This window comes from Accipiter gentilis, chromosome 10 (assembly GCF_929443795.1).
Source record: "Accipiter gentilis chromosome 10, bAccGen1.1, whole genome shotgun sequence".
Lineage (NCBI taxonomy): Eukaryota > Metazoa > Chordata > Aves > Accipitriformes > Accipitridae > Astur > Astur gentilis.
In genome coordinates this window covers 28,817,171-28,843,386 of record NC_064889.1, presented here as the reverse complement: position 1 = coordinate 28,843,386, position 26,216 = coordinate 28,817,171, and the positions used below count along the sequence as shown (strand labels likewise).

Below are 26,216 nucleotides of genomic sequence, written 5' to 3'. Positions count from 1 at the left end.
ACTGTCAATTCTTCACTTCATATAAAACTACTATTTTGGCTGCTCTGCTTTAGAGTGGCTAGCTTTAACACTAGCTTCAGCCTGTATTTAGTAATAGCCTTCATAGCTGTGGATCAGAAACTGGAGGTAGTTCATTGTAAGGGTACCCAGGAGGAATACCCAAAGGCTTAGGAGGTCCTTTGAAGATTTGGAATAAATGTGATTTTGCTCAGACTGGTTTTGTGGTGGTTCTTGAATATCCTTATACCATGATGAACTGAGTTCCAGATAGCTTTTTGGGGGCATTGTTTTAAGAGTCTAGTTGTCAGGTTTTGGTCACCAAGGTCTGTAGCCTGAGTGAGGAAACATCTCTGTTTTTACAAGACCTGCATGTAAAATGCCATTGTGAAGGCACCTAGATATCAGCCCTAGATTTTGGTTCCTGCTTAAGTCATGTCAACAAAACAGGATTTCATGGGGTGGAGCGAAATAATCTTTGAATCGGACAATAAAATGGAGACATCCACTGGAAGGAGTGGAAGTTAAGGGTCTATCACCTTGAATGCTAACAGGTTCTCAAGACCACTGTTAGCCGTAATGATTTGTGTCAAGCTGTAATTAGGCAAGATGACTGCTCCATGTCACTGCTTCATGAAGTTGGGGTTTCTCATGAACCAGCTTCCAAAGTCTTCATGGTCCAATATGGTACCTGAATGTAGGAAATCACTGACTTCAATTTTTAAACTGCTGTGCTGTAAGCTGTAGAGGTTCAGGAGCAGTTTTGTTCATGGCTCAGGTTTGTGGTGTCAGTTTGCTGTTGGGGGTGTGTGTGTGAAGCCCAGCTGAAGAAGTGACTTTGGCTGTCCAAACTATAGCTGTCTCCTTCAGTTGGAGTCCTGGGAAAAAGGAGACACTTGAAATGGGTCTCTGGTTTTGCTTGGAAGGGATGGGAGTGGCAGGGGAGATAAACAAGAAGGAGAACTTAGTCTGAAAATAAGGTGCTAGGAGGACAGATGCTGCACTTCACATTATGGAGGGGAGAAATACTTAGTTGCTTTGGTGAACAGCTACAAATAAGGTCTGAAAGATGCAAAGGAGTTTCTGGTGTAGGAAGAAGTGTTTTTTCCATCTTGATCTCTGCACTTCAATATCAACAACATATTGGCTTCAGTGTCTATTCAGAAAGCTTATATATAGGCATGTCAGTTATGTTCAAAATTGGGCTTCTACTCAAAGTTTACTACCCAATTTGACTCATAGCTGCTCTGAAGGGAAGAACTCTGTTTTTTTTAAAGTATTTAGGTTGCTTTTTACCATTGTGTTTTCTCTGCGCTTGGAAGAGAGACTGACTAGTTAGTGTGCAGTTTGAGAGTCCTTTTTCGCTTCAGGGCAAGATGTTTTTTTTGTTGGTTTGGTTTTTTTTGAGCGAGAGCTGCTATACCTCTTAAAGTGGTCAGGAGTGTTCCTGATCACTCCAAATAATGTTTCAATGCTTTGTTAGGCAGCATTCTGGATACAACTTTCCTAGAGTTTTGAATTTTTAAGTCTTTTTAAAAACCATTTCAGTTACTCAAAATGCAGTTAGTTGCATAGATCAGGAATGTAAATACCTCATTTCTACTTGGATGGAAAGCAACTTGTTCTTGATATTGCAGACAATGGAACTCTGCTTTTGTGTCAATACCTCTTTTGATGGCAAGAAAAACCCTTCCATTTCCCTTTTAAAGCATACTTTAAATGTTTATGTTCCTACATACTCTATTAATGAATGTAAAAACATAACCTTATGCTCATCTTGTTAACAGAAATATTTTTTTAAACCAAAATGGGTTTCTTAAGTGCATTAGCAAACACTAATAGTATGGATAGCAAACAATAATAGTATGGAGGTTTGACACACCTTACTGATTTTTCCAGACAAATATAACATCTGAGTTGCGGATGGCTGTATTTTAATGGTCTGACTGGTAAGTGCAGGCTAATACCTGAAAAGTTCCTGGATAAGTGGCATGTTGTCTACTCAATGGGTCTATAAATGTTCGAGTTAGAAAAGATAATCAAACTGAAAAAAGATATTACAGGACCAGAAGTCTGTCTTGTGAAGTCAAAAGTTCCCATTCCTGTACCCAGTGCCATAAGATGGGATGAAGAAATTGCTCACTCAAACATAGGGTGTCATTAAGCTACAGTAAAAACTAAGCTATTCAAAATCCAATGGGCTTTATAAAAATCTATTAAAAAAAAAAATAAATAAATGTTGCTGTTGCCACATCTGTCCTAGTCCCAGCTCTCCTGGAGGAAGTCCATTGCCCGCAGTTGTGATTATATGTACCTTGCTGATACAACCATAAATCATTGCAACTACTGCTTAACTGCTTCCTGACCTCATTCAGTCAAAAGGATTAGAATTAATAGAATTTCTCAAACACTTGACTTCTATTAACCCATGTCAGCATCTAGATGGCCTCTTGCCTTGGTGTGACTGTATGTGGGATGTTCCCCTGGTCCTGTCTGTTGTTGGTGAGCCCATGTCCCGTGTTTTGGGTGCTCAGCTAGAGAGTTCAAGGTGGGAGCGTGTGGCGTAAGATGTGTGCATGCTGTAGGTGAAGTCAAGTTATAAATGACTAGTTTTGTTGTTCCTCGAGGAAGGACAAAAAGATGGTGAAGCAGTATTGAGGAAAGGGTTAGATTCAACTTCAAAGTCCTTCAAGCTCTAATGAACTATGCATTATCTTCCCTGCCCACTCCTCGACGTTTTTTTTTTGTAAAGACTTTTTCAAAAGGTTAGAAACTGTTTATGTAAGGCTGACAGCTTGTGGAACCGTGTTGCTAATTATTTCTCTCTGTGTATATGCCTACTAGGTTTTCTTTCTACCAGTAAAGAAGAAAACATGCTTACTATTGTGCAACCAAAAATACTTTAGCAGATATTTTTTTGATAATTACAAGCATTACCTCTGTAATTGCTCTGCAGCCCTGTGCTACTTTCATTTTTTTATGTACTTTCCATTTTATTGGGGCAGAAGAGGGAAAGAATGAGAAATATGCTGTAGTCCCCAGTTCAGAGCCTGCTGTGGGTAGAAGCTCTTACAAAACTGCACTTGAGGAACTGTCTATAAGCTGTTTCTTCTCTTAAGCTGTTGCCTCTTGTGAGGCCAGAGTGTAACCTAGAACAATCTATGTTATTATGTAAGCTTCTGTGTTCTGTTTGCTTTAATTTTTGTGCTGGTCCAGTTGGGAATGTTTCACATTACTGAGTAGTGAAGAGTGATATTAAAAGAACCTGTGAGAAATTTGTTTCTCAAGAATTTGTTACTTAATTTCATCTTCTTTAACACAAACCAGTCACTGGATCTAGTAAATAATATAGTGCAGAAGAAATGCCGGGGTTCAAATTGTAAGGGCTGCTTTGACACAAGAACGTATTTTTAAATTAACTCTGATTTTCTGGAGGACTCATAAATGTGATGAAGTTGAGAGAGTCCTGTGTAGGGTATTACTTTGTTAGAAATGTCAGAGGGATTTCAGGGAAGTGAATCAATGCCCTCCTTGCCTTCAGGCAAGCAGAGGTTTGAAAAAAGTGCATGTTCTTGTCATATTCTCTGCTTCTATTAAAAATGGTAGATTAGCAGCTGAAAAAGGTGCAATAAATTGGATTATGGACTCCAAGTACTCTGTGGAATGCACTGTGTTGCAAGACACCCCTTCAAGCTGTATGTCTGCATCAGAAGGCACAGGTAGCCTGTTCTAAGTCTTCTGTAGAGCAATCAAGCTCAAACATGCAGCTATACAGGAGCCTTATGAAAGGGTATTAATACTTTTCTGGCCCTGGTGCAACCTGAGATCATGTTTTATGTCTTAGCAGTTGCTGTGGCTGAAGCAGTCATGCTGAGTGGCTGTGACACTGAGCCTGTCTCTCTCTGAGAGGTGGTGAGCTTACTGAGCAGGAGTATAACCTGCACCGCTGATTTAATGTTGGTTTTTATCTCCTTAAACACATAACCTGAAGGCTATAAATGTGAAACTACAGTACTGGTGAACATCCTCTCTTTAGTGATAGTTGTAGACAATATAAATAGATAAGTCCTCTAAAGCTTGGGCTGTGCTTCAATAGCTTGTATGTGTGTTGTGCTCCTTCCCTTTCTCATTCTCCTCGTGTGCAGATTTTACTCTTCACTTGCCTTGAGTAACAGTCAGTGGTGCTTGTCCCGCAGCCTTGGTCAGAGCTGAGGTTCCCGTTACCCTGCAGGGGGTTCCTTTCCCTTGTTGGCACCCTTAACTCCAACCTCCTGGGGTGCCAACAGGACTTCCCCCCCCAAAACTAGCAGTTTGGGCTTGTACAGAGATGTCTGCAATAACTTCTGGGTTCCAGTTTTGACTGTGCCCTGGCTGGGTAGCATGGGCTCAGGTTGGAGGTGTGGGGGCTGCCCATGGTGCTGGGCCAGCTATGTGTCCCCTCTGCCTCTGCCCTGAGGAGAGGTGGGTTGTAGCTGGGGATTAGCTGCTGTGCAAAGCAGAGAACATGTTCCGCTCCAGGCCACAGCCTCACTTTTCTGCCATTGTAGACTGAAGAGCTGCCTGCCCTTCTTTAAGGCTTGAATTTAGGGTTGGATAACTGCATCATTCTGGGGGAAGAGATAGTACGTGAGAAAACCATGCTAAGATCAAAGGACTTAATGGGTCTTGGAGTGTGAAAAGCATGTCCATGACCTCAGGAAGTGAAACCATACAAGAAAATACTATGATGATGCAATTTACCAATCTGTAGAACGTGCTTTACCCCATTAGTATATGGGATACTGCTTAAAACAGGTATTGCTTTCTAGGCTAGGAACTGCTGGTTTGTATTTCAGGTAATAATAGGAGATGTCTAGATGCTTACTTTAGCTTAATTATTTATGTAGCAATAGAGTAAATCTGTCACTCTCTATATTTGAAGAACTGGAGATAAATGTTGAACCTGGATACTCAGGTGATGCAAACTGATTGTTACAAATCTGAAAAACTTACCTGCATCTTGCTAATGCACTCTGAAGTGATGTTTTGAAAAGGCCTTTTGATGTTGTGGCAGGAGGAACGAACCTAACGGTTGTAACAGCATATTCCTTGATGCAAAAACTGTAAAGCTGGGCTATTAATCTAAGGAATTGTACAATGCTTTTGACACTAATACCACCATATGTGTATACACAATGGATGTTTCATATAGTTTAAGGGAAGACAGGCCATGAAAACCTTTCTTGCTTTGGAGCCCACACTCCAAATTTAGAGCCTAAATTCCCATGTGCTTTCACCTGGAAATAATGCACTCTCTATTTGCCAGTAGTTCACTTACATATACTTCTTTCTCAGGTTGCTTACTGCTAGGAATATAATGTAGTCTTCAGATAGGACAGCGCCAGGAACCTGAACTCTGCAGTCTGGGATAGTTTACTGAAATCCAAATTACTAAATGATATACTACTGGATAAAGGGTTGTAAGCATCTGGAAACATTCAAACTCCACAATTAGTGTCCTGAAGGAGAGTTTGTATAAGAAGCCTCTGTCAGAGCACTGCTTTACTGTTTGTCTCTGGAGCCTTGCCTAGAGAGTGTACATTCCAACTGGCCTTATAGCTGTTGGTTGATATTGTCTATATCCTGTTCCTTGGTAAAGCAGAAATGTGTGTTTCAAGCAACTAGCTTGTTTGCAGCTGATCCCATGATCTCAAGGTGAATAAGCATCTTTATTTGCCTTTACGTTCTTAATATACATATCTGCCTCTGTCAGCGGAAAAATTATTGAAGTCTGGTTCTTCATCCAGACTGGCTAGTTACTGTAGCTCTTCAGTGCTTGATCCTAACTGTAATTCAGATATGACAGTTTCGGCAGAGTCCCAGTACTGCAGAACAGAGAGGAGACAGAGGACATCACTCTGCCCCTGTGGCATGTCTGAAAGCTCTGGGCATCTTTAACAGCTACATGGTGGTATTCATTAAGTAGGGTGTCCGTTTGTAAGGCAGGTGTGCAAGTATTACTGTTAATTCTTTCTATGGCTGGTCACCAAGAAGCTTTTCAAGGTGTGTAAACAATCTCAGCCTACTGTTCATGTCTTCAATTTTCATGCAGAAAGCCCGTACCTCCAATTTGCTGTCTTAGAGTAATATACTTGTATGGTGACATTTGCAGTTATAAAATAGCTGTATAAAATTTTTGTACCATTTACTTCCCTCCCAATTAAATTTGACTCAATAAAAGCATCCCTTCTGTGTTTATATGCTTACTAAGCCACAAAAAGAACCCACCAATGTGTTCATATGTTGCTTTCTGCAATAGATGATGGTCAGGAAACTTGGGAGCCTTGTGGGAGAACTCAGTTCCGTCTTCCTTTGAATAAATTAAGGCTGTACAGTGTGGTGATGTTTTGAAGACTGTGATTTTTAAATTCTGCAGGGAAACAGCAGGAGAGTGAACAGAGTGACAAACGTGCAGGAAATCAAGATGTTGGAGTTCAAGGTGCTGTGTGCGAAGAGCCTATCACTTAGGTTTAGTTTCAAATAAATGAACCCCAGCACTGGTGAAACAGTAGAATTTTGTGCTTCGTAACTTCTAATTTGGCCCTGTTCAATATAGAGCTTCTTAAATTAACCCTTTTCATTTGCCCATGACATTTGCTGGTCTTCCTCTAGATTGGCTGCGTTATGTTGGCATCTAGTTGGACTTCGCATATTCTGATCATTCCAGGTTCACTGATCCATCGAATTAATTAATTGGGAGATACCTAACCTAGAAGCCTTTCTAGACTATCATCAATAGAGGTCTGAAGGATTGTTAAGTTTGTTTTTATAAATTATTAATTCTTTATGTAGCTAAACAGTAGTAACACTTACTACATGTCTGTGTTGGGGAAATAAACAAAAGATGCCAAAGCAACTCAGGGGAGGAGGGAAGGATAATTTTCAAATAGCTGTTCTTATCCTAGCACTTAAGATATTTTTTTTTTAACTTACCAGTTCAGTTTATTCATGTCTGGGGAAGGGCAGTGATACTGGGGAAAACCCAACAACTTTCCTTTGTGAACATAAAAGTACCAAAACAACTGATAAAAGTTTTAGATTAATTTGCAGAGAAATAGAGGTGTTGCTCTTGAAAGAGGGTGACTGTAGTATAGCTAGTATATACAGCAATACCCTTACAGCTTAACTATCAGTCACTGTTTTGAGAGTTCCTATCCACAGTAAGATATAGAACAGCAGCCCATGGAGGTAAATTGCAAGTCTCTGAAGCTAGGTGGGTGAAAAACAGACCTGGGCTCAGAACTGCTGCTGGATAAGAGTCCAGAATCATCCTGGAGGAAAGAGGTCTGCTGGCTTAAGTAAATGTTCATGCCATTACACTGGTCAGAGGGTGTGTTGGTACAGATCAGGAGATGGACTTTGGCTGTGTGAATTCTTTTGCTTGTGACTGGATCCCATTTGCAGTCAGCAATAAACAAGTCTTTTTTTTCATTAGATGTGGCTGTAGTAGAAAAACACAGTGTAGGTGCTGTTCGGTGATTTTTGAGCTGGTGATCATATGGTGGGCTTGGGTGAAGGTGTGCCTTCCTTCTAGCTATCTTTATTTGAAGACTAGAATGGAAATCAGGCTTATGGTACTTCTCGATGCCTTCTTGTCATCTGTAGTAATTATAGATGAATGTGGATGACCTCAGTTGAGTACAACAGGGAACTGGCTGGCTAGGAAGGTAGATCCAGTATTTATCAATTAATTGGCTCCTTGGTCAGTTGTACCATGCTATTAAAATAACTGTCTTGCCTTCCCTCTCCCCTAAAGTATCACTAGTGGCCATGAATGAGTTTGATCAGGAAACTGATTCTATTACCAACCAATTCTCTTCAGAATTTATCTTCAGTAGTATCCAGCTCAGTAAGTTACTGCAAGGGTGCTGATGCTGGCAAGAAGGACAGTGGTAGGAACATGAGGCTGGGGAAGAACTGCCCACTTGCCAACAGACCCATGCTTATGTTGAGTTAATGACTGATAAGTTGTTCTTTATGCTTGGGTCAGTTGATGTGATAACATCTGTTTCCTTTCTCTTGAGAAATAAATACCTTATTACCAAAGATGATTGGCTAGGTAAGGCACTGCAGTACTTATCACCCAGCAGATCTGACCAAAGCAGAGAGGTTATTGTCCCATAAGGACATAAGATGTCTCTGTCAGAACATCTGGCATAAAACCAAGTTATTTTTCTTTGCCAATGGTGCTTCTGACTCAATTCAGAGATCACCTTTGCTCTGTCTTTCCAGAATCCCTTGGAGGTGTAGAATGAATAGGGCACCTTTTCCTCCAAATAAAGTCTTTTATATATTAAAAAAAAAAAGGCAGATCAGGAATTTCAGCTACTCTGTTCATACAAATGTAGCAGAAATATTTTTTAAATCTATGAATGTTGTAAGAATAATGAGCTACCTGCTGAACACTACAGGCTCTTAACAGCTGTTAATGCTGTCGTCTTACTGTCTCTGTCCCTTGTCTTCTCCCAGCCTACAAAGGTAAAAACCACAGCTTTCCTGACATTCGGAAAGATACTCCATGTTTCTGTCAAAACTGATGTGTCTTGCTAATGTTCCTGTGCTAGTAAAGGTGTGAATAGTATTAATGACCAAAAAGAACACACTTTCAAAGCATGTAATGGAGAGATTTTGCTTGCTTAAAACCCATCATTTTATGTTGATTCTGAAAAGGCAAGAGCCCTCTGGATGCCTTGGTTTAGGGAAACACCATGGATTAGCTCTGTTTTTTGCATGGTGCAAAACTGCCTGTCTGTGAGCTTAACTTTTGACAACTAGTAAGGCCCATACAGCCAGATGATGCTCATCTGTCCCTCCCAGATAACAAAGTATCAGTGGCTGACTGTATACATTTTTCTTTCATATATATTTTTATGATAACTTCCTTATAAATAACTTCTATGGAACAGAGATTGAACTGTTCTCAAGTGCTCTTTGATATTTCACTTACAGGGAAATGTGGACCTGTATGTATCATTTGCAATGTATGCTCAATTTTGTAAAACTTCTGGCATTTTTGACTAAATAGAAATGCCTCAATAAAAGTCAATGAAATAAGCAATGTAAAATTTGTTCTTGAGTTTCTTGATGTTATAGTAGTCCTGATAACTTCTGTTCAGTATCAACTCTAAAAGCAGAGTATGAAATGGCATCTGCAGTGCCAGCTGCCAGGCTATCCATCAGCTGGGGTGGGACAGTGGAGGGAATGACCTCTCCAGGAGGAGACTGCTTTGGGATTGAGAGGCTGATGGGCAGGAAAGACATACAAATATGAAAAAATAGTAGGATAGCAGAAATAGTGGTGGTTGGAAATAGGCTTTTTCCTTTTCCAAATTATTTACTAGACTAATCGAGACAATCAGTTCCTTCAAAAATAAGAAAATAACTTTGAATGCACATTTTGCTGAAGGAGTTGAACATCAAAAGATGTCTATAAATCCTGTAACTTGGCAAATGGGAGATTTAAATATCTGTGGGAAAGAGATCAGATGCTTCACTTCATGTTTACTCCCATTTGTTATCTTTAAATTACTTTTTATGCAGGTAATTAAAGAGCCTTTTAAAAGAACTAGAAACCAATAATTTGAATATAGCATGTACTTTGAGTTGCTCAAGAAAAAGGACCTCAATTTTGTTCTAAAATAAATAGTACAGAACCTGTGAAAAAACTTTTCTGCTCTTTATGGCTCTATTTCAATACTGTTTACTAACAGAAATGTTGTTTCTTTTTTTAAGACCTATTCTGGGCTGTTCTGCGTAGTTATAAATCCTTACAAGAACCTCCCGATCTATTCAGAAAACATTATCGAGATGTACAGAGGGAAGAAGCGCCATGAAATGCCACCGCACATTTATGCAATATCTGAATCTGCATATAGATGCATGCTACAAGGTAAGAATTAGTTAAATGTTACTTAACAGTTAGTTGACAACTCCTTGTAATGTACCTAAAACTCAGGAGCTTCATTATCCAGCTATATAGTAACTTCTAACATGATCAGAATATTTTCTAGTACTTGAAGGGGGGAAAAAAACTTTATCTGGAACCTTAAACTTTCAGAGTAGAAATAACTTGAAGGTTGACCTCTGTTGGCATATTTGTCTGACTTACTGAGGCATAGAAGCAAACTAACACTAATAGGAAGTGTACTGTGCCAGCTGGTGGCAGTGAAAGTTGTAGTAGAAACACTTTTTTCTTAAAAAAAAAAAAAAAAAAAAGAAGAGAGAAGATCCATGTCAAAAGATGTTAGTGCACTGGCTTTGAATGAAGTAAGAATGAAAAATTGTGATTGAAAAGGGAAAGCTAAAGTATGTTAATGACTTGTCTCTCTAATTCTATAAAAATGTTGGTGTTTTGGCAGCTGACGAATAATCTGAAGTGACAATGAAACAATAGTATGTTTCAGTTCAAAAAGAGGTCAGGGAAATGCTTAACCTCTTAAGATTTTTTTAAAGTTATTTATTTTTTTTTCTCCAAACTGGTATAGGTCATGTCTGTAGTAGAATAGAGAGTAAGTTTAAGGTGGGCACATGCTTCAAATTTTGGCTTTAGGGCTGTGCTGGACAAATAATGAAAACTGTGAATCTGACATTATATAAATGTGTTGAAATAAACATATGCTGTTGAACTTGTAAAATTGCACTTCTGACACAGTATGTTGGAAACACAGTTCATACTATCCAATATCAGCTGATATTTAGGTGGCTGTTTTACTGAAGTGGGAACACCAGGATGTGTATCTAGAAAAGTGTGTGTAATGAAGAGGCAGGTCTGAAAAACTTACTATGTTTTCTGCTATAGATGTGTTACAGGTGTACTGGAAGTAGGTTAAAAGCTATTTGACCTAGTTCACACTAACTAAGAAAACACTGTTTCTGCTACCAGGCTAACCAACCATTTAAATGTAAATCTTTTTTAAAAAAGACATTTCCCATCTTTAAATAAATCACTGTAAGTCTTTGTTTCTTCAGTTGTGCCTTTTTCTTTAGGGTTGCTTAATAATAAACTACAGATTGCTGGATTGCTGAGTGCTCTTTCACCCCAGAAGAAACTACGCCATCACCACTGAGCAGGGTGATGCAGGGACAAGCAATGGAAGAGCAGCAAATTGGGGCCACCAAGAGTTGTCATGCTTCTCAATGGATATTTGGGGCTGTGTTTTTATGGAAAAAAACCTATGGCCTCTTGACCAGAACAACAGCCTCTAATAGCTCCCATCAGTGGACCCCCTAACAACAAGTTTGTGTGGAAGAATAGAGCAAATTTTAAGATTATTTTACGGATTTTATTCCTAGCAGTCTCAAGTGGCTTGTGGATAAGGGCTTCCCATTCCAAAAGCTCAATACCTTTTGAAATTGTTTCAAGAAGTTTTGAAAAGTTCTTGAGACAAATGTCCTCTAATAAAGTAAGTCAACGTCAGTAGTTATCACACTTAAGGTGCTCTATATATTTGTTCACATACCATTATAGTACTGATTTATATTTCTGGAGATCTTGCTGTGTGTACAAATTTTACTATTTTTGGAAGATGAAATGAAAAAAATTTTACACTGTGGTACGTTTGGTTACAGTTTTGTCTTGTTTCTGTACTGATATATGGAGGTTTATGTTTTGTATCAAAGCTCTGTGTGTTTCTGTGCTTGCTTTCTTTTTGATTTTGATAGTATGAATTCTTTTCATTTGAAAGAATGAAGCCAAAGATTGGAATAAGAGTAGATAAAAACTATGCAACAGGATCAATTTTTTAGGGAATAACTTAAAGGTTAACTAAATCTGTGTATCTAGTGCCCTTTACCTGTATGGAGCTACTCCCTGTTTATTTTAGCAAGCGATTGCAATCAGCCAGTGAATTTCCCGTTGATGGTTTGCCTTCACAACTGCATTGCCAAGGATAAGTAAAAACTGTAGAACAGGCATTAACAGTTTTGTGCTTGGCAAATATTTTACTAAACCAACTGTTCTTGCCTGATTGGGTTGGATCAGAGGAAGAGAAAAACAGGGCTGCTTCTGATTTATAACTGACTCATGAAACTGTTTACAGATACTGCTTCCTTTAGGAGGAAGGTGGCGTACAGACTTCTGGAGATACACTTGCCTGAAGTATGAAAATTCACTGCTATTTGTATTGATTTTATACAATCACCTTGGCTTTGCATAGGCTTATGAAGCAGTGATCAGTCACAATAAGAATGACTAATGAATATGTCGAAAGGGTGTAAGTGGAGGAGAAATCTGGGACTACGCTGGTCCCTCTTTGCTTATAGAGTTTCTAGATGGGACCTGGTGCAGAGAGACAGGCACTTCAGGGAAATGAGTTTAAGTTTTCATGTAAATAAAACCTGCAATTACAACAACTAAGGTTTTCTAATCATTAGGACATCAAATACTACTTGTCTTAACAGTAGGAGATTATTACAATATTAAACTTATTTTCTGGCTATCAGTGGCAACACAAGGTCAACAACTGAGTTTGCCTAGAATTTGGTAGGGAGAGCTAAGTTTTCCCTGCCAGCCGAAGATTTAACATAATGCACAAAGTTTTCTTAATTTTCTAACTATGCCTTATGTTTTGCTGGACTTTCAGTCTTAAACTGAAGAAACAGAGAATGTATGTCAAACTTTTAGCTAGTAGAGATAGGTCTCTAACCACGAACTAGCTGTTTGAATCACAGCGATTCCGATTAAGTCATCAGCAGTCTCTGCAAGCACTTATTTGCAGCATAGTCCTTGACTAGGATGCTTTTGCTGATAAGTTACTGACACGTAGTTATAGTTATAAACCTGTTTTTCTGCAGTTCATGTCCATGTTTGTGCACATGTTGCTTTGGGAGGTAGAGACAGGATGGTAGAGTGTAGTAGTAGAGGAGATTAGTTATTCCAGTACTATTGCAAGTCATGATTTTGCTGTTATAGCATATTCATAGATTTCTTTTGATGTGAATTACTTCTGTGTTTCCCATATTTGATATCTAAAGTTTAATTATTATGATTCAAAACGGAAATTGAAACCATAGGAATGCAATACCTTTGGATAATATGACCATACCTTTATAGAAATACCTTAACCACTAGTTTAAGTCAATGAAAGTGGTTGGCTGTATTTTTCTGGCCTGTTCGGTATAATCCATGTTTACTTTCCTTGTAGCTAATCATAAACTACTAATTTTGTAGGTGTTTGAGACGTGCTTACACTGATTAACAGGATACCTGGACCTGAGGTGTGACTCTGAACAACATTATCTTTTAAAACGCAATTTTTCTGTGCTGGTAATCTGGTACAGGGAGTAACCTGTTACTCAGTATCTTAATTCTTTCATGCCTTTAAATCAGAGCACAAATCATGAGAGATCAAGATTTTGCTAATCTCAAGTTTTGCATGTTTAAAACAATACTTGTGCTTAAACAAGAAAATACAGATTTCTCTTGTAGATTGTGAAAGCAAAAGGATTTTTGGTTGGCAGAACTGATGCATGTTCATCTCAGTAGTTATTCCATGTCTTTAAATGTTGCTGGAAATATTCCATTCTGTTAAACTGGCGATATAAATGGAGCACTACATTTCACAGTGTGCTCTCTGTTAGGAAAAGGTTGTATTGGAAGCATTGCTAACTGCCAGTCATCGAACTGCTTCTCTGTTCTTGTCCCTTTGAAGAATTTCCTGTTTAGGGGGACATTCAGCCCTGCAGTCTTCACAGGTCAGCTCTCATTGTGCCCTTTAGTAGGGAAGAGAATGGGTTGAAAATCTGTTTCAGTGCTTGTTAAACATGGAGGACAAAGAGGTGGGGGGAAGAGCAGTAAAACAGAGTATATGTTCAAGAAGCCCAGTTTGCCATTTTGGAGAGGGAATAGTACTCTCCAGAGAGATGTATTGGATTAGTGTAAGCTATCACAAGAAAGAGGGAGGTGCAGAATTGTTTTTAATGGCCGAGTGTTGCAGATGAACAGTTCAGTGGTGGTGCAGCTGTGATGCACTAGGGATTTGAGGCAAGTTTTGCAAGGAGAAGCAAACTTCATTGATTGCTGGATCTTATAAGTGTTGCTGCTTCTGCAGGACTTATAGTAAAGATTAAATGTGAACACATTAAAAGCAAGCAAGGCTTTGGGTGTGTTTTGATTGTGACAGGATTTCTCTTCAGGAAAAGGCTCATTACCCAGTGCCTTGACCTCAGAAGATAATAACATGCAATTCAGCTTTACATACTGGATTTCCCCTCTCTCCTAGCAATTATTTTTCAAAGTAGTGTGGTAGTAGGGTAAGTGTTACTTCATGGGTAGTTTAGTGGATTTCTCCTGTGCTTTCTCTTCATTTTCCTAATGTTATGTTGAAGCATAAGTACGCATAACCCAGAGGCTTCTAGGCATATTGAAATTGTTTAGCCCTAGACAGAAATTGTATGCAGAAATGCGTAGGGTTGGAGTGCTTCACAAAAGAATGCAAGACTGAGCTTTTCACAGCTGCTGGACAGTTGACATGGTCATAAGGAATTGGTAGCCTAATCCCTGTGACAACAGTGACCTTAATTCTGTTTGGTAATACAATTTGCAAGACTTGCTAGTGGTCTGTACTGCTAAAAGTTATAAGCAGCAAGAAGAAAATGTTTTGACAGGGACTAGGATTTTCTTTAAGAAGACTAATTGTGTAAGTCTAATGGTTCATCTATGACTATTTTACTGGCAATGGAGACTTGATTGTGTGAAAGCAGCACTAGCATACAGTTTTCTCTAGTGCTTTTACCATACTTGGCTTTCTCTTCTCCCTCCTTCCTATTCTCCCACTGTATTTCTAGAGGAAGTATGGCATTGTTTTATTACGCCTGTTTATTCACTGACTCTTAAAAGTGCTTTGGAAGAAATGTTAAGGAAAACTTGTTTGCTTTTTGTTGCCAAAGACCAGCTTGTCTACTAATATTACTCTTGTATAATTATGCTTAGTCTCTCCTTTTTATCCTGTTTCCCTGAGGACATCTTGATGAGCACTAAATTAGCCCTGATATTTTAGGACTGCCTTTAATCCTGTTGCAGAGAAGGTTTATCGGAAACAGCATAATACATGAACACTTGGTGTTGGAGAAGCCAGTACTGCCTATAGATGCAATACTTCTCTCTTAAAAACCATCATATTCTTCTATATTTTTAGTTAATCTAGATTTAAGTCCTCCCTTTGGGGACCTTTGCCCCTCCCCCTCCAAGATACGGAAGAAATATGAAACTAAAATATGGCAACTCTTTTCTTTAAAGGTCTATTAAATCTTCAAATGGAAGAGGAAAAAATTGCTCTGAGACTAAAAAGCCTGAGAGTGATGACTAGCATTCTCCGTTATGTGAGGAGTATATAGAACTTCATATATGTGCAATTAATATTCTTGATATTTTCATTACATCTTGACTTACCAAAAGATTCCCCAAAGCTTTTTAACTAGTTACAGAGTGTAGTATGGCAATTTAAGCAGAACTAGCTGCTTGGTAAATGTAACGTGAAGGATTTACAGGTCTCTTTATTGTTTCCCTGTGATTTCTGTGTTTTCACTTTGTCCAATCAGGCTGGTGTGGTATATAAATACTTAGGTGACAATAACATTAACATCAAGATTGGTTTGTATACCAATAGGAACGTAATATAGAGTGGTCTTAATGGCTGAGTGGAGGGAAGGAGATTCTTGAAGCAAGAAATGAAGTAGAAAAAACTGAAATCCGTCACGCTGAAAGTCTTCTGTCTCGTTACTTTTGAATTTGAAGAAAAATGAGAAATGCTTCTGTCAGCTGAACCTATTGTGCAATATTTCATCCCCTTCCCCTCACTCTTCCATTCTGTCTCTTGATATTAAATCTGTGTGCTTAAGTGACTGTGAAGTTATTTTCATGATTTAAATTATAGCCCCTTGCTAGACCATCTCTTAATAACATCAGTAGCAATTACTTATTGAACAAACTCAATTGAACTTGGTTTCTAGAAATAGATTATAGTGTACTATCATGTCTTTTTCTTAACTTTTTTGTTACTGTTGGAAAAGTTTTAGTACTTTAGTGCTTGTGACAACAGTTCCTAACCTTTTGTCTTTCTCTGTGTCAGAATGTGTTTGGATCCCTGTTCTTTATTGCTGTTCAACCTGAAGGTTACAAACTTAATTAGGCATGATGATATTTACAGTAAACAACTCTTTTCTTAAGGCTTAGTTGCTTAGAAGTGTTACTTGAAGTGGTTGACTTAAATTTTTTTTGCGTAACTTCAAGAGGTAACTAACTTTATATTTAAAAATGAGACAGGACTGACTTTTGTTACATAAAGAATTCTTAGTTTATTCAGTGCCTTGGCTGTTTTATCCTCACTTCTGAAGTGAAGTGTTGCAGCAGATTAGGCAGTTCCATGATTTTTTTGGTTGATACTCTGACCAACTGATGATTTTAATTTTAAAACTTGCTATGCAAGCTGGCATTATAATTGAATTGTGACTGTAATAGCCTACAGACAGGAATTCAAGACTAAGTGCATCCAACTTATGAAATCATTCATAAGATGAATCATTTTGTGCATATTACTCAGCCAGCACCTGCTTCTATTCTGAAGCTTTAGTTTAATTTAGCTCCATTTATTTCTAGGTAGTTGTGAAATGGATAATTCACTTCTGCTTGGCTTTAGCCTTCAGATGACATACGTCAAGATATTATTGCTTGTGCAACAAAAACTTAAATATCTTCTAATCTTGACAGCACACTGCACTGTGACAGCACTCCTAGGTGTTGTGTGTTTTGCACAATGACTGGTTTTTGTCAGTCATGTCTGCATTCCTCTGGGGTGTTGAAGTAAGAGCTTAGCTATTGTATAGCTGCTACTGTTAGCAATTGCAGTAGCTCCTTTCTCCTCCACCTTCTTCTTTACTTAAGTTTCTTTGGTATACTCTGGTAAGACAGCAACAAGAAGCAGGAGCAATTTTTATCACTTAGCAACTGGAGAGAAGTGGTGAGGGGCTGGTGGTGTTCCGCTCTTTGTCTTCAATAACCCAAGGCTCACATCACCAACATGATTGCCAATTTATAGCTCAGTGTGTATCTAGCTGCTTTTCACTTGTCCATACTTGATGCTTTCAGGTATTTGGCTGCTTAGGTACTTCTGACAGACTTTGTGTACGTTCCTCAGTGATTAAGAGTTGCGAGGTGTTGTGCACCTTTAGTATGCTGTTTCATAAAGCAAGGTGAATAAGAGCTCATGGCTTTCTGAATACTCCAGGGCATTAAAATTATTGTATTCTAGGGCTTTTTCAGAGTGATGGTACAGCCATCAGATGATGTGTAGAAGGAAAGCCCAGAAGAAAAAGTAGGAAAATTGTGACTACCTCTTTATGTGTGTCTGCTAAGATGTTGTTTGGGGAAGCTCTCAGGCTGGGAATGTTCCTTTGAGGAAAACATCAGGGAATCACTCTCAAACTGAAGGGCTAGTAGATAGAAAAATGATGGCAACAAACTGCAAGAACTAAATTCTTAATCTCAGAGATGGAATAGCTGACTGGGTGCTAGAACTGTGTTGCATTTGGCACAAAACATTTGGTACTAAAGGGCCCAGATGTTAGCTACTGGGTGCCATCTCTTTGAGATTCCTTTTCAGATCTGGGAATCTGAAGACCCATATACTCATGTTAGGTGTCAAATATGTCAGTAGAAACTGTTCCAAAGTATAAAGCTAGCCTTTGCAGGAACATACGTAGACATATAATCATATATAAAGACTCCATATGGGTTTTCTAAAGAGAGGTCATGCCTCACAAATGCATTGATCTGTGCATGAATCTGTATGGACAAGGGAGGGCTAACTGATATGGCCTATGTGGCTTTCCAGAAGGAACTTGATAACAATCCTAACCAGAGGCTCTTAAGTAACTGCAATATGAGGAAAGGCCTTCATATACATAAAGAACTGATTAAAGATTGACCAGTCTTGTCCAGATAATAACCCTTGTCAGGGTTATTGCTGTGATAACCCTGTGGAACCTGCACTCATCATGTTCATGTATCTTGTTTATAAATGTCTTGCCTGGAGAAGAGAAGGGGTTGTGAGGGGATGCTTGGCTTACATTGTTATCCAGGGTAGCAAAAGTGAGAGCCTGATGTAAAGAACTGTACCTCAGAATGTATAGGAGGTTAAAATAGCATGGGAGGCTCCATATGCACTACTCCGCAATGGTGGTGTACTGGGGGAATGAACTTTGTTAGTAGTGTTGGACCTGCTACTGCTTGGGTAGGAGCTTTAGGGGGTGAAACAGATCTGTGGAAATCTAAAGGCAGTGTTCAGCAATGGTTATCAATCAGGTAGAGAACATGAGCAATAACTGGAAAAGGGATCAAACCAGGAAACCCTTTTGCCATAGACTTATAATACATTCTATCTTCAGCGCTTTGTGCAGATCTGGCCTTCCCTGCTTTGGGCAAAGAGGAAATATGACAGGAAGACATTCAAAAAAACAACTGAAATTAACAAAACTGTATTCAGCCTGGAAATGGTAATTCAGATCAGATAGAACAGAAGTCTAAATCTGAAGTGGCACAGGGAGAAGGAATGATGATCCTCCCCCCACCCCATCTCTTCTTATGCAAGAACAAAGGGTTGTTACTTGAAATTCTCAAATGACATGTTCAAAACAATAAAAAGTAACTTTTTTTTAATAGCATAGCTAAACTCTGGTATTCTGTACCTCAGGATATTGTGGGTGCTGAAAGCCTATGCTTGTCCAAAAAGTCATTTGAGGAATACAGGAACTTGAAGTCTGAAGATAATGGATCAGGAAACTGCAGAAGAATTTGCTGGCTACTGTGAAAGTGTTGTAGGGAATCATCCTTACCTGCTAATTTTGGTCCTTGTGTTATCAGCTGTTGGAGTGTGATACTGATTCTGATTGTATGTGGTCTATCTTGCTCTATCAGTAAGTTTACTTTGTAACAGGCATATAAAAGTGCACATGGGTTAGATGGTAGACATCTGTGTCTTCATAACACTGGAGGGTTTGGGATGTGATGGGTTAGTGCGTGTGCCTCACTGGGCAGTGCATGGGAGTCATAGGGGTGCAGGAATCTGCTGCAGCTGGCTTTTAAGAGGCTGATGAGACTATTGGAAACTGTAGCACTGCTGCTAGTTTATTATGACTGCATGGAGCTTAATTAGTCTTTACTGGGGTGCTTTTCATAAGTATTATTTCTTTCATTATTACTATATTGAAGTGTTAAAGTGGCTGAGAAGAGGCAGCTGGTAAAATGCCATCATATCTCTTTAAAGCACTAGCTGTTCATGGTGACATTCAGCATCTCAAATGAAATAGATTTAAAAGATGAGGTTAAGGTGTTTTTTTTTTTTTTTGTTTGTTTTTTTTTCCACAAAACCCCAGGGAAACATTGTCTTTAGTTCAGGAATGAATTCACAGCAGTTACTGGGTCAAAAACTCCTACAATGATTATCTTTCTTGTATCCTTGTTTTTCAAATACCTTTTTTTAATGAAGACTAAGGCTGGAAGAAAGGGGGTATTAGGTGCTGAAAATGGGTGGAGAAGAGTTGTAGTTGGGGAAATGCTCCTCCTGTTTGCCTCCTGCTCTCCATAGGGAGATATTACCCCCCCCTTACAGTAATTGATGCTAGATTTTTAGATGGAAACAGTATTAAGCTACGTAGGAAAAAAAACCCCACCCACCACCAGTCAAAGCCATTTTGTAAACAATGATTGTTCATGACCATTTATAATAGGAAAGGATTACTCTAATTATCAGCAGATACAGTGAAACTATCAAATAAATGTTAGTCCTTTGTACTTCCAGCACAAATGTTTGTGTCAGGTCTATGTGCTCAACAGAGAGAGAGAAGAGGATTTTAAGGATCCCCCCCCTCGCCCCCATAAATAGCATGAGGAATATATGATGCTCATGTTTAGAAAAACTGCGAAGGGGAGAAGATGCTTGTGTGTGTGCATAAGTGCATATGAGTAAAAGCTGTTTTGACCTTAAAGAAATGAAGGTCAATATCTTCTCTCCAAAGGAAAGGAGATATGAATATACCTGTGAATTTTTCTCTAAAAGCTGAAGGACTGATTTATGTTGTGCAGTTTCAAATTGTTGTGCAGCAATAGAGTTTATTGGAAACTTAATGGTCATTTAGGCACAAGAGGGTAGAGAAAGTGTGGCATCTGTCCTCTGAGTTGTTGAACTTAAAAAACAAACAAACAAACAAAAAAAAACCCCCCAAAACCCCCCAAAAAACCAAACAACAACCCTATTCAGTATCGAACCTAAAGGAAGTCTGTGTTTAAAATATAAGAAAGTAGCATTAACTTGGGTCCTTTGAGGAAAGGATTTTGGTGTTTGAACTGTCTCACTTAACTTGAGATATCTATTCCCCTCCTCAATCTTAACTGTAGACAAATGTTTATCTTGAACATTGCACTGCCCTTTCCACACTCGCAAGGCAGCCTCAACAGTTTGGCATGTAAAGTGGTGGAAGCTCATGAGCTCTTGTCTCCTGAAATATGTCATGAGACTGTAACAGCGGCTTTTACATGTTCTCTTGGGAAAGTGTTTTAGAACTTCTTAATGGTGCTCAGTGAATGGATGAAGTAATAAAATGACTCCACTGCTGAAAAACAGAGGTATAAGAAGTCTATACAGCAAATCTGGGACTTAAAATATTTTCAGATAAACATACTTATCAAAAGGCTTGTTATGGGTCTTAGAAAATATCTATCAGAAAAATGCTTACAAATTCTTAGCCTAGCTATTGCTAGGTGATGTGTTAAAATCACTGGTGTGTGTAAGTGTGGCTGACCTTACTGGGAGTAGTGATGTGCTAGATGATCTGTGTCCTGTCCAATGTGTGGCTGAGAACAAAAAGCCAAACCACTGACCATGTTGTGTTGAAGTTAGAAAGCCTAGCTATGTACTGTTATCATACTTGCAATCTTTCCAAACTTGTGGAGTTCAGGCATAATGGAACAGCTTAGGAAGAGCCCACTAGAGTCAAAATTGGTTCACAGCCAGTTTTAAGTGGTTTGTGCTTGCTTATTTGTTTGAGAAGGAAAAGAACAAAAGTTAAATGAGTGAGCTTAAATGGCAGATATTACAGTCAGAGGACCTCCTTGAATCATTGTTTCGGTTGACAATGTAATCTTTTTCTAGGCAAAATTATACTACATGGGGAAACAGAACCACTGAAGCAGGCTTGATGGAGAATAGAAACTACTGCTAGGCTGAATACAGTTTAAATAAACCTTTTCCAGCCTGTGGCTTGCCAGCTACTACTAATCTTAGCTTACTTCTAAGCAGTGTGCAATAAAAACTGAAAAGCAAGTATAGGGATGGCCTGTGTATAAGATTTAGAAGCTGCTTATTTCTACTGGGAAAGCTCTTTGGGAGCCACAAATCAGGAAGGCTGAGAACAGCTCATCTGTGTCATCTGAAGAACAATAAGCATAAGCAAGCAAGTCCTTGCAGCTCTAGCTGGAGCAGTTTAAGAAGTTGCTGCCTTATGGATTGTTACTGCCCTTCAGCTAAGTTGCATTAAACACTTGTGTGAGAACCAGTCATTGGCTTTGACGGTAAATCAGTCACGAGAATTGTAGCTGGCCCCACTGTCTTGATGGTGTGGTGCATCAGGAGCACTTTCATAGTCAAAGTTGTTTTCCTCTTCGTGTATTGGCAGTTTGTACATTTCAGCTTTTGCTCACAGTGTGGATCAGCCCTTGGGACTGTGCAGTGTTCTCTGGTCTTTCTCCAAACTGAAGGTCTTTCTCCAAATGGAGCATATTCTCCGCTCGCCTCCTAAACTACAGCAGTCTCCTGTTTCAAAGGGCTAAATAAATTTGCTATTGCATAATAAATTGGGGGTGTTTGCAAGTCTTGTTATAAATCTGTACCTGTTTGAATTAATTTATTCAGGAAGGAATGTGTTACCTATTAACTTCTGCTCACAAATGTAGCAATTCTGTTTTAATTTCTAAGTTAGACTTAAAGCTTCTCAATGATGGTTAATAAAGGTAGTGAAAGACTGCCAGTGAAAACATAAACCATGGTTGAGCTTCTTCAAACTTAATGAGGACTAAAAAAAAAAAAATTCAAATTCTATCTGGTATGTAATGGAGAAGCTACCCACAGTTTCATTAAGTGGGCAGGACGTAGTCTAACAGCTATTTGTTTTCTCCTTTTATGCTGATTCAGCCCTGGCTAGCAACTCTGAAAACAAATGTCACAATTTTTTCTTTAGGAATGTGGGTAATTTAAAGCTAATATTGCAAATACCTAATTTGTGACCTCTAAAATAGCCTAAATTCATAGCTTGTCTTATTCTTCCAGGGTTTGATGATGCTGTGTTAGGTTAGCCACTTGTGCTATGTCTGTGCTGGAGTGCAGCAGTGTAGCAGCTTGAGCTATCTGGGGTGAGTAAATGAGTGTGGTCATGAAGTCAGCTGTAGAGATGCAAGAAATACTTGTATTCAGTGCTATGGTTCACTGTAAACAAGTTGCAGGGTAAACTGACTGGGATTGACTGACCTCTGCTATGCTTTGTTTGATAATGATTAACTTAACGTACTTAGCAGTCAGTCAGCAAGAAAAACTGAAGTATGGCTGTTGTGATTTCTCTCAAATCTTGCATCTTTTAGAGTAAGGGATAGAACCACTTTTTTTTTTAAGCTTTTGTTATTTTAACTTCACAAGTAGCAGGAACACCTATAGAGTCTACGTCAATGCCCCCACCCCACAGTGAAGAGGTGCTTTCTCAGGCCTTCGCTAAAGATTCAGGAGTATCTTGGATGAAGTACACAAAAGAGGCAAGAGAGAAATACTGGTCTGTCAAAAGTTGTTTGTGGCAGTTTGACCTGACAGCTTTCTCAGAGGCTGGTTTCTAGGTAGAGGAAATGTAGTAGATGCTGGCTGTCTGTGTCTTGTATCACTCTATATGGGAAACACTAGGTAAAGAGACAAAGTTAGGAGTTGGTAGCTGATTTAAAACAGCACTGTTGTATTTGTCGTTGGAATATATAGAATTGGGCTGGAAGGGGAGTTTTGATGTAATTCTTCATGGACTGGTATCTGAGCCAGCATTGGGAGCTTCAAGTGTTTTGTGGGAAAAGTGTCTGAGCACTGATGAAGCAAAACCGATAGATATTATTCTAAATCTTAAAACCACTGGATACCCATGAGAAGTGGAGTGCACCTGACTTTGATCTTGCTTCTAGTATTAATTAGTGTTAAAAGTTTTAGGACAAAGAATGAGAATTTTTGCAAGTTCATTGCATAACAGTTCCAAAGAAGTAAGACTTGGATGTAAAAACTGACCAACAAATGAATAAGCTGATGATGACAAGGCAAGAAGAAAAAGATAAATGCAGTTTCAAGGTACATTGAGAGATGGTTTTCCCCAAAGAATGCCAGTGTCCTTGATAATTTCTGACCTTTAGAGGTTCCTTCCAGCTTTTAGAAGGACAGTGCAATGATCCAACTTGCCTTTCTTTAAGATATCTGTGATGTCTCCATCCTTTTAGTCACCTGCAGTCTCTCTGAGTAACCTGACAATGACATTGTCCTTCTCCTTTAGCACTGGTGGATGTATCACATCAGATGCTCTGAGCATGTGTAGGTTCAGCTTCCTTAAAGAGTCAGTACTGGCTTGATTAAATTTAGGTATTATAACTTGAAATGTCAGCTTTATAGTGTTAGCAAATTACATGCTTTCTGAAAAGTTCAGTTGAATATTTAATGGCTTACTGTTAGCAAAATAGTGACTCTATTCCTGTAAACTGCCCCTGTCTTTATGTGAAGTTGCAGAATGTACACTGAAGAGTGAATGACTAAGCTGTAGATAGCAAATATTATTGCACAACTAAAGGTAGAGGTGAAATGTAAGATAAACAGTGCTATTGCAGAAATCTCACTGTGAATGTAAGTGTGTTGGTATATTTGGTCTGCAGTAAGGTAGGTGCTCAGCAAACAAACTTGTGCCTGTCAGTCTTCCTGTTAGGTTTGTTAGAGATGTTTGTTGCAAGTCACTTCATAGTGTTAAGTGTTTGATGATAGCTTATGGAGTAACTAGGCAACATTTTAAAGACAAACACAAAATATAAAGGCATGCTTCATCTCTGTAACTAGATCTCTTTCCATGCTTAGTCCAGTAGAACGTGGTTTAAAGGGGGGGGGGAAGGAATAAAAAGTTATTCAGAGCTTGGAATCAAAAAATGGTAGATTGTCAGACCACCTGAGTGCTTTATAATGTTACGTAGCTTTTATGACCCGGACCTGTGAATGCTCTGGCAGCAGCAAAATCCGTGTTGATGGGAAGGTCTCCTTCCTCCAGGCAGTGATCCATTTTCACAAAACTTGTCAGGAATTCAATTTTTAAACGTCCTTGAATAGTTTGATATTTGAGCCTGTTCACCTACAGTAGAGGGCAAATACACACAGATCTTCCAAGTCTTACATCCACAACAAACAAGGTTATTGACCAGGGAACCAAGCTTTTCTTGGTTTATGGTCTATGGCACCTGAGTATTAAATACTGTCTAAAAATAAACAAGAGCCCATTCCTCCTACACCACTGCCTCTTTTTAGAAAGACAACAGTTTCTCCCATTTGAGAAATACCAAAGTTGCTTCCTCCACCCCAACAAAACCAGCAACTTTTTTTGGTTATGCCTGCTACAGAAATGGGGGTGGCATTTTATCACTGCTGAATAGGTATTTCATGCTCTGGAGCGATAAAAGGAAAGGCTATGTCAAAATGAATGATCCGCAAGAGTCTTGCGCTTGGGTTTTGGGAAGGACAACCCTTGACATACGTGCAAATAAGAACTGTTTCCCTCTCTGTAATTTCCAGCTGATTGATGACTGGAAGTGTAGTAGCCCGTAACTTTTTCTTCAACCTGAAGTGGGAAAGCAGGTTAATACTCACATACATCCATTTTTACTGCTTTCCTAGAATTAATGTTTTTATCTTGGCACACTTATTTCATGTTCTTACCTAAACAAAGGCTTGATGCAAAAAGGAGGATACTTATAGGAAGGGTAGCAGGATTGTGAGACAGTCAATATTTGTATGAAAGTTGCTGTGTTTGACAAGAATTGTAGTTGCTGTCAAAGTAATCGGAGATACATTAAGTCTGAAAGCAGGTAATACATCTGTGGAATTGTTTTCATATATTTGCATATTTGCTTTCTAGTTGGGCAGTTCACTGTGTGGGGTAGCTCCAAATGGCTTCTTCCATTCATTCCAAGTCAAATTGTGAGGTATAAAGGCAGATCTGGGCATTTGCAATACTTAAAATATCAATATAGTAAAGGGCAATTGGAGCAAAGACAGTTGTAAAGGGTGGGCATCTGTTTACTTGTAAGCTCTGTTCTGTGATAAAATTTCTGTTTGCAATTCTACGGCCTTTGAGTTTCGGTAGGAAACTTGATGACAGATTCTTCCTTTTCTGTTTGATTATCTTGTATCAATTTATGAATGACTATAGTGTGACCAAAGCAGAACCAAGTCATGCTTTTCAGAAAAGCGGCTTTGTTAAAATACAGTAATTCTTTGTAGACAGACTATAGCTTTGAGCTATGACTTTTCGGAACATCCTGCCTGAACCAATTACCCAACAAATGTGTTTAATGTACATCTGGAGCCTTCCCCAAAATTAACAGGGTTCTTTTGGGTCTAGTCTGTTAGTTGGGGGGAAAAAAAATCCTTTCATAGTTTGGTGAGAGAAGGGATATGGAGTAAAATGTTTTGTATTCTGACAGTCAAAACTTCATGCATTTTATTATCTGTACATAGTAAGGTAAACTCAGGATGTGTTCTTACTGGATTTTCAAACAAGAAAATACGTTAACTCCTTTGTAGCCAAGCAACAGGTTGGTTTGAGGAGCTGCCAATTGCTGTCCCCAGAGCATATTCCTCTGGGGAGACTGGAGCAAAGTACGTTTAAGAGATTGTAGGGAAAAATGGCTTTCAGAGCTGTAATTCTTCTTGTCCTTCTTGTATTCTGGTAATTCTCCTTGGCCTCTCTTCAAAGCGTTTGTACTGTGCAGTGTTGTGTGACTGGGTTTCCCTAATGTGGCTGCTGCTTCTTGCATCAGTAAGATGTCTTTCAGCTCTATGACAGTAGGTGTTAAACACAGCAGCTTATTCTTGTCTTGAGGTGTGACAGTCTTCCTTTGGGTAGAAGCAAAAGGAGGA

The 26,216-nt window shown here is 38.9% G+C and overlaps 1 protein-coding gene across 3 annotated transcripts in view; it reads left to right on the top strand.

The window, feature by feature from the left end:
* Window positions 1–26,216, top strand: part of MYH10 (myosin heavy chain 10) — a 104,632-nt gene that overhangs the window by 6,678 nt on the left and 71,738 nt on the right. For all 3 annotated transcript variants that reach the window (XM_049811391.1, XM_049811390.1, XM_049811392.1), the window contains exon 3: window positions 9,769–9,925. In XM_049811391.1, coding sequence (XP_049667348.1) covers window positions 9,769–9,925 — 157 coding nt within the window. The remainder of the gene's footprint in view (window positions 1–9,768; window positions 9,926–26,216) is intronic.